Below are 12,282 nucleotides of genomic sequence, written 5' to 3' on the forward strand. Positions count from 1 at the left end.
TCTGGCACATGTGCATATGCCAAACACCTAAATGTACGCATATAATCCACTGTTGGCTTCGGCTATACCAAGCCTCAAATGGTGTTATGGTTTTCAAAGCTTTTGTTGGACACCTGTTCAACACATGAGTTGCACACATTATAGCTTCCATCCAAAATTTATGAGGCAACTTTTGTGCTTTCCCCATGCATCTTGCCATCTCCATGAGAGATTTATTTTTCCTTTCAGCTACACCATTCTGCTGCGGTGTATAAGGCACAGTACATTGGTGTTTGATGTCCTTTTGAAGCATATAATCCTTGAATGCATTTGACATGTATTCTCCACCTCTATCTGAGCGGAGTGTTTGGACTTTACATCCACACATATTTTCAGCCATTGCTACAAAGTGTCGAAAGCATGTAAACACATCTGCTTTCGCTTTCAAAGGGTAAGCCCAAGCAAACCTGGAGTAGTCATCAATGAATGTGACAAAGTAAAGATGCCCCCCTATGGATGGTGTCCGCATCGGACCACATACATCACTATGTATGAGCTGTAATTTACTTTCAGCTCTAACAGCTCCATCTCTGGGGAATTGTTTTCGTTGCATCTTTCCCAAAATACACCCCTCACATACATGTCTTGGTGGAGACTCAAGAGGCGGCATATTATCAACCATATGATGCTTGTGCAAAAGCATCAAACTCTGAAAATTTACATGCCCAAAACGAGCATGCCATAGCTCTGCATCATGCATAGCAGGAGTGTGGGCAGCCACTGTATTTGCATCATAAGTGCGCTTGTCATAGCTGTCCAGCTTATACAAGCCTTTGTATCGTGTTCCAGAAGTGACTATTTCATAACCCTTTGATGGGTCTTTTACCAAACACTTCCCACCTTCAAATTCAACCTTTAAACCTTGGTCGTTTATGGCTGAGACGGAGAGCAGATTTTTCTTTATTCCTTGAACATACAATACATTTTTCATACATGTATGACATTACCAATTCCCTTTACTGGATATGTGGTATGATCTGCACATGATACAGTGCGGCCTTTTGAAACATAAACTAAGTGGTGAAATACATCTTTGGATGAAGTGATGTGGCTCGAAGCACCACTATCAAAATACCATTATGCATTCTGTCTGTCAGATGCAATGCAAGACATATCAGTGTCTGAAGCACTTGGTGTGTCACTAGTGCATGTGACCAAAAAAGTGTACTCTTCCTGGATTACATTAGCTGATTGCTGTGCTTTGTCATCAGAAGAGTCTGCTACTACTGCATTGCCTGCTTCTTTCCTTTTCTCTTTTGCAATCCGCATCCTACATTCACTGATGTAGTGTCCAGGCTTATGACAGGAGTGACATTTGTCCTTCTTTTTGGGCTTGTTTGCATCCCCTTTGTCAGACTTTTCACCACTAGAAGAGGGCTGGCCATGACCAGCCTTGCTAGACTGTTGTTCCCCATGCCTAAAGCTCTTTGTTGGTTGTAAATGCCTTTTCTCCACCACGGTTGCTTGATAAGTTTGCTCTTGTTTGCTCTTCCTGCAAGAGTAAACCCACGAGCTCTTCAAAAGTGACGGAATCAGCACCTCCTCTCATTGAGAGGTTGAGAGAGGTGTGAAAGCCCAAGTAGGAAGGCGGTAAAGAATGAAGAGTGTTGGTGACCATCTGTCTGTCTGGGATAACCTCATCAATGTTGAGCAATTGTTCTTGCAAATCTTTCACTTTGGTGAGATGATCTGCCATGGAGTCACCCTCATCCATAGAAAGAAGATCCAATTGCCTCTTCAAGTAGGCAACTCTTGCCTCGTTGCATACCTGATACATTGCTTCCAATGTGTCCCATGCAAGCTTCGATGTCTTGCATGAACGAATTTGCGGAATAATAGTCCTTTTCACTGAAAGGGCTATCAATGACATGGCCTGTGCATCTCTAGAGTCCCATCTCTTCTGCTCTTGTGTGGGAGCAGGATCTACATCAAGAGCTCTTTGAGCACCTCCCCTTTGAGGCGTGGCTAGCTGTATGGTAAGTGGGCGTGTGTCATCACCACACACGATGCCCCAAAGCCCTTTGGCTACCAGCAAATTACGGATCATGAAACTCCATAGGGAGTAGTTAGATCCATCCAGCTTGTCCTCCTAGGTGAGCACACCAAATACATCTGTAGTATTCTGTGCCATGTCAACAAAGTATAACTGCAAGCTAACCAAGCACCACTGTGCACTGCCACGCAACCACATGTCTTGTGCAAATGTATGCCTGCAAATCAAAGCAAGTGTAAACCTGCACCAAATTGTCCAATTACACACAATGTGTATACATACGCGACAAATAGCAGCTGTAATGCCCAATTACATGCTCCAATCAGAAAATCCCCAATTTTTATGCACTCCAATCGCTTCAATGTGCATCTAATTGGCCAATTTCCGCAAAAGCCCCAAATTTTTGCAAGTGAAAGAGGTTCAATTTGCTGATTTTGACCTCAATTTTGAAAACCCCCAAATTTCTACAAATGAAAGAGGTTCAATTTGCTGATTTTGACCTCAATTTCGAAAACCCCCAATTTTTCAAAATCAAAATCTTGCATCAACTCCGCCCAACGAGCTTTCCTTCCTCTCAAATCATCCGCATCACACACATACTTGATTGACTGATGATCAGTCAATACCACAAACTTGGAGCCATATAAATAATGTCTCCAAACCTTGAGAGCATGAATCACAGCATAAAGCTCCTTGTCAAGGGTTGGCCAACGAGATTGAGTGTCGTCTAGTTTTTTACTTTCAAAAGCAACCGGTCTACCATCTTGAAATAGAGCAGCCTCGATAGCTTAGTCACTGGCATCAGTTTCAAGAACATAAGGCTGACTAGGATCAGGTAATGCTAAGATAGGTGCTTCCTTGACTTTATCTTTCAAAAGTCTGAAGGCCATATCCAAATCGTTATTCCAAGTGATAGGCTGATTTGACTTACGTCCATGACCTTTCAATAAGTCGGTCATCGGTAGTGTGAGCTAAGAGTACTCCCGCACAGATTTCCGAAGAAAAACTACAAAACCGAGAAAAGAACGAAGTTGTTTCAGTGTTCGCGGTATAGGCCAGTCCAAAACCTTCTGAACTCGGTCATAGTCAATGCTCAATCCATCTCGAGTGATCTTGTGTCCCAAGTAAATGATTTCTGTCATAAAGAACTCACATTTACTTAACTTAGCATATAGTCGATTCTGTCTTAAAATAGATAAGACAATCGTAAGGTGTCTGATATGATCCTCAAGAGTACGACTATATATCAAAATATCATCGAGGAACACCACCACAAATTTTCCCAAATGTTCACGAAAAAGATCGTTCATCATTTGCTGGAAAGTGGCTGGAGCATTGGTTAACCCAAAAGGTAATACGAGAAACTCGTAATGGCCATACCTAGTCCGAAAGGCGGTTCTTTCGACATGCCTTTCATGAATACGTATCTGGTGATAGCCAATACGTAAATCTATCTTCGTGAAATATTTCGCTCCTGCTAACCGGTCAATCATGTCATTTGATCTAGGGAGAGGATAACGGTTCTTAATGGTCAGCTTGTTCAATCTCTTGTAATCTATACACATTCTCCGGGTATTGTCCTTCTTTCTCCTAAGCAACACAGGTGCACCCCAAGGTGATTTACTTGGACGGATCTGGCCCATCCTCAAATAATCTTCGAGTTGTTTAGCCAACTCATCTTCCTCAGCTTGGCTCATCCTATAAGGTGGAATACTGACAGGATGAGCACCAGGGATCAAGTCAATACGATGATCTACTGCCCGTTCAAGTGGTAAACCCAATGCCAGTTCCTTAGGAAATACATCTCGAAACGAATCAAGTTTCTTCTTTAATTCTTTGCTTTCAAACACACTTAATTCATTTACATCCATGAAAGGGATGAGAAAAGAAGAAAGTGGAATCAATACACAATGGAAAGCGGTATACAAAGAAGAATCCATTATATTTCCAAAATCAATTGTATTTACAAGAGGTCCCTGAGAGGGATAAATACAATCACCTAAAATACTATACGTGGTGTCCTTATGCTAAAAAGAAAAAATATGACTAGACCAATCTATCTGGACTTCAAGAGTCTTAAACCACTCAATCCCTAATAACAAGTCTACATTTTCCAGATGCATTACATAGCATCCCAGAGTATCTTTGTAGTCCTGAATCTGGATTGGAAGCATCTCCAATGTGTCCTTTTTCTTCGCAGATAAAACAATGTCCTTTCTTCTTGAGCTTTAAAGCCCTAAGGAGTCGTTGCTTCTTCGCTGGTGTCGAACTGGAACTCTTCGAAGGTTGGTCCGAAGACTTTCCTTCTGTCGTGTTAGCCATAGGTGCGGAGAACTTTCTTTTATGCTTGTTCCCCTGCTCGGTAACGGGTTTCGACTTGGAAGAGACCATTGTATCATCATAGATACGAGCTGAATGAATGGTCTCGTCCAAAGTTTTACATTTGTTATTTTTAACCTGTAATCGGTACGAGTTTGGTAAACCAGCTACAAAAAACCCCAAAAGAGTAGTGGGATCCATCTTTGTAGCTTTCATCTGCAAGTCACGAAACTTCTGGAGGTAGACCTCATAAGTGAGGTGCGGCGAGGTCATGGTCAAAGCTGAAAACCGGGCAACAACATCATAATCATCCTCTTTTTTGAGGAATTCTTTCTTGAAGACGTCTTCGAATTGTGCCCAAGTCGTTGGCTTAGGGTTGAGTTCCTTCCACCAAAGCAAAGCTTTGCCGGACAGGAAACCTGCTGCTAACTGTATCTTCTTTCCGTCATCATATGGATGAAACTGAAAGTGAACTTGCCACTTATGTAGCCACATGTCCACTATCTCCTTGGTGCGCTGCTTTTGCTCGCCTCCGAACGGTTCCGGAGTAATGTTGGGGCCTAAAGCTGAAGCCAAGGTATCCATACCCGAGAAAGTAGAGAGGGTAGTGGTCAATAGAGCAATGGAGTTCTGCAAAGCTTGCATCTGGGCTGCGATTTGTGCCTGACGTTCCGTCGAAGAAGCTTCGAGAACTACTTTGAACTCTTGGAAATCTGATTTTGACACAAAATCGTCAAAAAGATCGGCATCGGTACCTTCCGTAGCCGGCAAGCCTGCGCGTTCCACAAGGGGCTCCAACTCTGATTCTTGGGTCGACATCGTGAAGAGGGTACGTGGAGAGAAAATTCGATCTTTGCACAACAAAAGTGTGAGTGAACTTGAGAGCTTGAGAGCTTGAAAACTTGAGAGATGTGTGGCAAGAAGCCCACTTAAGGGGTTTATAAAGATAGCCCCAAAAGCTAGGCTTAGCTTTTGCTTTGCTTTTGTGTTTATATATATATATATATATATATATATATATATATATAAATATATATATAGATATATATGGATATATATATTCTAGGTTCTTAAAAAAATAAAACACCTTTGAAACCTTGGAGGAGTTTTTAAACCTTTTAAAAAAAAAATTTAACTAAAAAAAAAAACGAAAGCCCCCAAAAAAACGTAGGCTTTCCTTGTTTTTTTTTCTCCTCCTGGATTAGCCCGCCGGTTGAAGCTGCCGTCGATTGAAGTTGCCGTCGCCAGCTTTCCTGTCGACGGATGCTGTCGTCAGTTGTGTCTGGAGTACCTTCGTGCCAGCCTACGCTTGTGCCAGCCTGTGTAGGCGTGGCCACAAAGCCACGTAGGCCTGGGCGCCTGCATCGTTGGGCCTGGGCGCCTGCTTGGCCTGGCCTGGCCTGGGCGCTGCCTGGGTTGGCTGCGCAAGCCTGGCCGCCTAGCTACGCAGGCACATGCGCCCGCCTGCCAGCCTCTGATAGCCAACCAACGTCTCCCGCCAGCGCACAAACCTGCCAGCATATCCACCTTCTCACACGTGCTCTCTCGCTCATTCGTTCAACGAAAAGCAAACTTGCTTTTTTCTTGTTTTCTCTCTCTACGTTCATGCGACTGCAGAAACGAGTCTCTCCTCTTCTTTGCAAAGCAAACGACCCTACGTAGACTACCACCTCCCATCAACATGGGTTTCTTTGATGGAGAAAAAGCACATACTATTCTGAAAACAGCAGTATGCACAGAAAAAACAGCAAGCTTTTTAACACATACCTTTCTTCGACCTCATCTTCTCTACCTACCGACTTGCTCGTTCACGAGGTATGCTCTGATACCACTGTCAAATCCCCACGGATCTCCTCGTGGTCGATCTTGGTTTGAGACTCGAATCCTGCAAACAAACGAACAAACAAACAACAAGGGGGTGCAGGCCTGACTCACCTCCCAACCAAAGTTGTTTCTCGTACGCGTATGAACAGGTTCGTACGGTATGATACCGTACGAATTCGTACGATATCGTACGGTACGAGGTTTGTTTGTTTGCTTTGTTTTGTTTTTTTTTTTCCAAAAAATTTTTTCCTTGGAAAAAAAAATTCCAAATGCTTAAAAAAAATATAGAAACCCTGCTTTACGAAGATCCCAAATGCTCGCAATACTTCGCAACTTTCGTGTCCACTCAGTATTCCATATGGGGTTATTGAGAGACCTAAAAAATCTGGCGAGGTAGACTGGTAGTGTACACTTGATTGGTAGGATGAGAGAATCTTGCTACATCACTTGGGGATCCCTGGTATAGGTAGGCTAGACAATTAGATTCTCAAGTTATGTACGAGGGAGAAGATTTGGACATGGCCATTTTGATCTAGAGAGGAGTCCCTAAACTTATCACCCTAGATGCACTCCTCGTATCTGTGCAAGGACGGTCCCTTAGTCATAAACGCTACATTGGGAGACCTTTGGTATTGCATTACCCATCCAGGTTCTTTTTTGGAGACAATCGGGAGATCCAACCAGGAGAGACACATATCCATGTTCTGGTTCCTCAAGCATTGTAGACTCCTCCCCTCCCAACCTTCCCTCACATTCAAGCTTGAAGCTCCATAGGTTGTAAGTGCAAAAAATAAAAACCGTATTTTATCGTACGGTATCCGAAAATTTCATATCGTACCAAAAATTTCCGTACGGTATCGTATTTTCGTACCGTGACAACCATGCTCCCTACCATGACAGCTGTGGGCAAGCCCACAGTCTTGCCTGTCCCCACCGAGCCACGAGCTGAGCTAACTAGGATGACGTACCGACCAATCTCCTCCTCGCGACGTCCCATACCGCCACGAAGCTGCCCTCGCGGGCCTCGAGATTGCTGCCGGCCTTGGCTGCGTAAAGCAGGTGCACGTCTGCACTAGATCCGGGCTCCAAGACCATAGAGCTCTCACAAACTCGCGAGACTCTCTATGTCTCAATAACTAACCTTGGCCACCCTTTTATAGGCTCTTGTCCCCACCGAGCCACGAGCTGAGCTAACATTTATGAGCATTTATTGTCAGCATTCATTGCAATAGCATCTAGGTCTGATATGCCTTTGCATATGTTGGTTTATGTGGGTAGCACCCTTATAACTGTTGTTCACACTCACATTCGAGATTCAAAAGGTTCAAGAATAATATTCTTTGCTTGTAGCTCACACTATGCATGGAAAGGCTTGCTAAGTAGGGACATATATTTGTGCCCATGATGCTATGTTGCATTTTTCGCCAAGCAGACATGCTTATAGTAGGTGGTGTGCAAGTAAAGGCAGCAAATGCATGCCTTGCTTTTGTAAATGATAAATGTGAGAATAAGTACAGGCATTTTGTGAACTTTCTCTCTGTTATTTGTTATTTGTGTAAGTATGGTTGCATCATTTCTGCAGGTGACAGAAGCCAATGTGAGTCAACTTGGAGATGCAAATGTGGGTCAGTCTAAGAATGCTGAAGGAGATGTACTTTTTAAACTTATTGCAGATGATGGGGAAGACAATCTTGAGATGCGGAAGCTTTTGGTGAGAATTGTTGATTGGGCTTGCTTTCAATTTTCTGCAGACAATGGTATATATAAGCAGTAGCTGGTGCATTTGTGAATTTCTCGCATTCAGTACTTCTAGTTTAGGTGATAACAAATCAAAGTTTTTTAAATAATATATATGCTGACTCAGGGCTAGTTAAGTCAGTCATCTTTTTGTTCCCTTTTTTGGTTATCCAGAGAGGCCCTCGATATTTTGATCTTCCAGAGCAGGAAACCAAAACCTGTTTCCGTTGTGGCAATGCTGGGCATTCTGCTGTGGATTGCACAGAGGAGGCACGGAAAAAGGCATGCTATGTGTGTGGCTGTCTTGACCATGAAGCAAAGGAGTGCCCACAGGTTTGTGCAGCACATTTGATTCACCTTCAATACTCCTTGTAATATCTGCATATCAGTGGTTACATTTTCAATTTAGAGACCTCTCTCTTTGTTCAAGTTAAGTTAGGAATAAAGTCACCCTTTGAGCCTTAGGTCAAGTTGCTACTCCTTTTAATTTGCGTATTGTCAAGAGTTGACTTCAAACTGAGATATTGTAAAGAGAAGTTCAATGTGGTAGTCAACCTGTTAGTTGAATGGTAATATGGTAAAGGAATTGAGTTTTACTCAATCTCATAATTACTGTTAGATGTGAGCATAATATTCTCTACATTGAGGCTTGGAAAGCCCTTAAAAAGAGGGGCCTCATAAGAGAAGCATTGGGGATGGACTGAAGGTGCATTGAGGATGAATCTGAATGAAGATGCTTTTGAAAGAGGAAATAAAGTTGCATGAAGGACCATTGGAAGGCGCTGAGGAAGGACTCAAATGGAAGATGTGTATCATATATCCACTCTACAAAGATAAGAGTATGTATATACTATACCAAGAGGTCAAGACCTCAAACCCCAACTTCTTTATGAGTATCATAATAATCGTAGCACTGGATACCCCAAAATATAGAAGACATGCGCTCTTGCGAAGAGGCAAAATTTTTGGGTAAATTATGAATAAGGACGCCCAAGATTATGTGTGAAAGTGTAAAAAATGTCAAGTGACGAAGGGAGAAGGTCTTAAGGTATGCGGTATGCTAAATTTGTTGAAGATCCCAGGTGGCAGATGCGAGAGTATTTTCATAGATTTTGTTATAGGACTACGAAAGAGTAGAGAGAGGACATGTGGGTGATAGTTGATCAACTGACAAAAGTGACTCATTTTGTTCGAACAAAAAAGTTATCTTGTGTATTCATTGAGTGTCTCTTTAGAATTTATGGGGTACCATCGGCATGGTTACTGACCAAGATAGTAGATTTGACAGTCACCTTTCAAGGATTGGCTTTTAGGGGTTGGATATGAGGTTGCACATGAGCATGGCTAAGTATGCTCAGATGGCTCATTACATGGAGAGGGTCAGTTAGATCATCGAGAATACGTCTCATGCATATCTTACTAAGAGGCAAACCATGCATATGAGCACAGCTAACTATCCTTAGAGGGTCGTTACATTGAGAGGGTCAGATAGATCATCGAGAATATGTGTCATGCATATGTTACCAAGAGGCAAACCAATTGGGAAGAGTATATATTCTCCTAGGTGAAACGCATACGGTTTACACCTGGAGGAGTGATTGGCCATATGGCAATCATTGGGCAAGGGGGTGTGTGGCCTAGCATGTGAGAAGAAGCCACGAATTAAGGAAATTCCAATTGGAGTGTCTAGGAGAGTGTCGTCCATGAAGAAATAGCTGCATTATGGTTGGGTGGAGAAATGAGAAGACGACCTCTGCTGATTAGGATTCCTTTGGATTAAACATGTCTTCTGCTAATCGCTTTATTACTGAAATTAGGGTTTATTAGTCAGTCTGCATACCTGTGAGCAGAAGATGCTTTTGATATATGTACTGCCTAGAGTGGGCCACCAGATTGGAGAAGCTGTGGCAACAAGTAAAGAAACGAGGAGATGGGCTAATTGAGCTGGTTTATGGATTGATGGAGTTGGTGAGCTCTTGAGAACCGAAAACATGATTTTGCTTCAGTTCAAATGATGTAGTTGAGGGGATCAAAATGAGGAGTTGCCATGTCAACAAGGGGGGCCTTGAGATTGTGGTAAGAGGCCTGCCCTCATTCTTCAGCCAGGGGTAATCAATGTTGGTGGATGCCGGCAGATCAATATACTAGATCTACCATGTTGTTCAAGTACTTTGATGGCATGCATGTGAGCATGCTTAATTAGGCAACGTTTGTCTGTACTGTCTCTGTGGAAGTTTTGCATGGTGTAAACAATTGATGAATGCTTCTTTTTTCAGGGCTCTTGCTTTATATGCAAAGGGATTGGTCATTTTGCTAGATCATGCCCCAACAAGGGCAATGACATGGACAGAGGTCGGGAAAGAAATAAAATCTGCCTACGTTGTGGTCATGTAGGGCATGAGATGTCTGCATGTAACAGAGAGTATCATCCAGAAGATCTTGAGGTATTGCATACATTCCACAACCAGGGTGTGTACTTCTATTCATAGAAAAATAGACATCTTCTGTCGATTGAATCGGTAACTGTAACTAAAGCATATTGGTTTAGATCTTATCTATTTGCTTTGACTCCTACAGGTCATTCAGTGCTATGTATGCAAAGAGTATGGTCATCTATGCTGTGTTGATGTGGCTTTGACTTCAGAAAGGCAAGACTCGTGCTACAATTGTGGTGAACTTGGTCACACTGGAGTGGTATGGGGGAATAAGACTCCATTTATCTTAATTCTGTTGCAAACTTGGCAGCAAGACGCTTAAGGAACTCATGAGCTGAGTGGTGACATGGAGTAGACTTATCATTACAGGCAAGTGTTCTGGTTGGGTGTATGTGTAGGGTTGTGCAAAGAGCAGAGCAGATATTGAAGGTGATAAAAGGCCCCCAAAGGTCTGCTACAGATGTGGAGAAGAAGGCCACTATGCGCGGGGTTGCAGCAAGCATGACGAGGTTTGCTTTTCTATCAGGTGTGGCATGCAGTCCTTCAGCTTATCGAGCATTCATGTAGAAAATTCTTTGGTTCTTGTTGCAGGACAACTTGTGGGCTGATCCCCGAACACCCATTATGGGAAACCAACAATTTGAGAGCGAGTTTCAAGGCTTCCGATCTGTCCCAGCTGTAGTAGGAGCACAATCTCGCTGGCCAGATATGCCCTTCGATGAGAGGCGTGTAAGCACGCCACCTTTACCAAGGTGGCCAGAACGTTGGAATATGAATGAGACCGAAAGATGGCGTGGAGATGGGATGTATCATGAGCAGTACAGGTCTTTGGGAAATAGGTCTCAAGATTACAGAGAGGATCAGGCTAGCACTCACTACCTTTGGAGAAGGCAGAGGCGGGCAGTCAATAAACAAGGTAAGCATTCGGGGTTCCATGATCATGGCAAATCAGGAAGCTCGGGCAGTGGCATGAAGAATTGGAGGAAAAAGCACTATGGTCATTAGCCTAAAAAGCGTTATGGTCATTAGCTTCGTTTAGCCATGGGATCCGGGTGCTTCAGTTGTATTACTTTCATTGTCCAGCCTCAAAATGTCAGTGACAACCACTCTGGTTACCGCGGTATTATGACACACTGTATCACATGAAATGGCCTTCACCCATGGATACATCCGGTGCCCAAGGTTCTCTTTGATTGGTGATCAAAATGCTTGAAATCTTGGTGGGCTTAATAGATGCCTGGGTGTTATGATGCCCTGGAAAGTCTGGGCTTGGCATCCAATGAGGGTTGACTTTTGTATGTTGACATTTTCTGGCCGGGTTATAGTAGCAAGTTTTGGATGCCTTTTGCAAGCTCTCCTATCTGCATATTATATTGCTCGGTCATGTGATCCTAAAGTTTTTTGTTATAAAGTGCTCGGCAGCAGAGGCATGCAATTTTAGTAATAGCCAATATTTTTCCCACAACTGGCAGATTAAAACGATCAATCAACTGTGGTTTCATTTATGGCATCTGATGAAAACTTCAGCTCATGCTTCCAGTGAACTTGGGTCATCAATCCCATCATGAACTTGGGTCATTAATCCCATTAGTGTGAATTCTAAGAGTGTGGTCTTTACTTAAAGAGTAGTATATTGCCAACAAATGTTTCTACCAGTGGCTTAGATGAACTTTGGCGACGGCATCTATTTGTCCATAGTGATATGTAACATTGGCCTTGTACACACGCTAGTGCTGGTAAATATGAATACAGAAAGTTATCGCACCGTGAGTAATAGAATGTAGACATTAGGCACCTCTCTCAAATAAACTTTGTTGTGATCTGTCTAAAATTTTGCCATCTCGTGTTTTGGTCTGTACACTTTTGCCAAGGTTAAACAAGGCCCATCTAATAAGTTTGTAGAAAGTCTATAGGTGATCAACAAACGTTTTTTTA

General features: G+C 42.9%; 1 protein-coding gene across 3 annotated transcripts in view; it reads left to right on the forward strand.

Moving 5' to 3' along the window:
* Positions 1–11,698, forward strand: part of LOC147628293 (uncharacterized) — a 35,002-nt gene extending 23,304 nt beyond the window's left edge. Inside the window, exons 2-7 of one of the 3 annotated variants that reach the window (XM_086813384.1) lie at positions 7,758–7,886; positions 8,087–8,245; positions 10,189–10,356; positions 10,490–10,606; positions 10,746–10,856; positions 10,939–11,698. In XM_086813384.1, the coding sequence (XP_086669510.1) occupies positions 7,758–7,886; positions 8,087–8,245; positions 10,189–10,356; positions 10,490–10,606; positions 10,746–10,856; positions 10,939–11,352 (1,098 nt within the window). In that variant the 3' untranslated portion in view covers positions 11,353–11,698. The remainder of the gene's footprint in view (positions 1–7,757; positions 7,887–8,086; positions 8,246–10,188; positions 10,357–10,489; positions 10,607–10,745; positions 10,857–10,938) is intronic. The other 2 variants (XM_086813386.1, XM_086813385.1) reach the window with 2 other exon arrangements.
* The last annotated feature ends 584 nt before the right edge of the window (positions 11,699–12,282 follow it).

The sequence above is a fragment of the Cibotium barometz genome, chromosome 19, assembly GCF_041138505.1.
Source record: "Cibotium barometz isolate CiBa-2024 chromosome 19, ASM4113850v1, whole genome shotgun sequence".
Classification (NCBI taxonomy): Eukaryota; Viridiplantae; Streptophyta; class Polypodiopsida; order Cyatheales; family Cibotiaceae; genus Cibotium; species Cibotium barometz.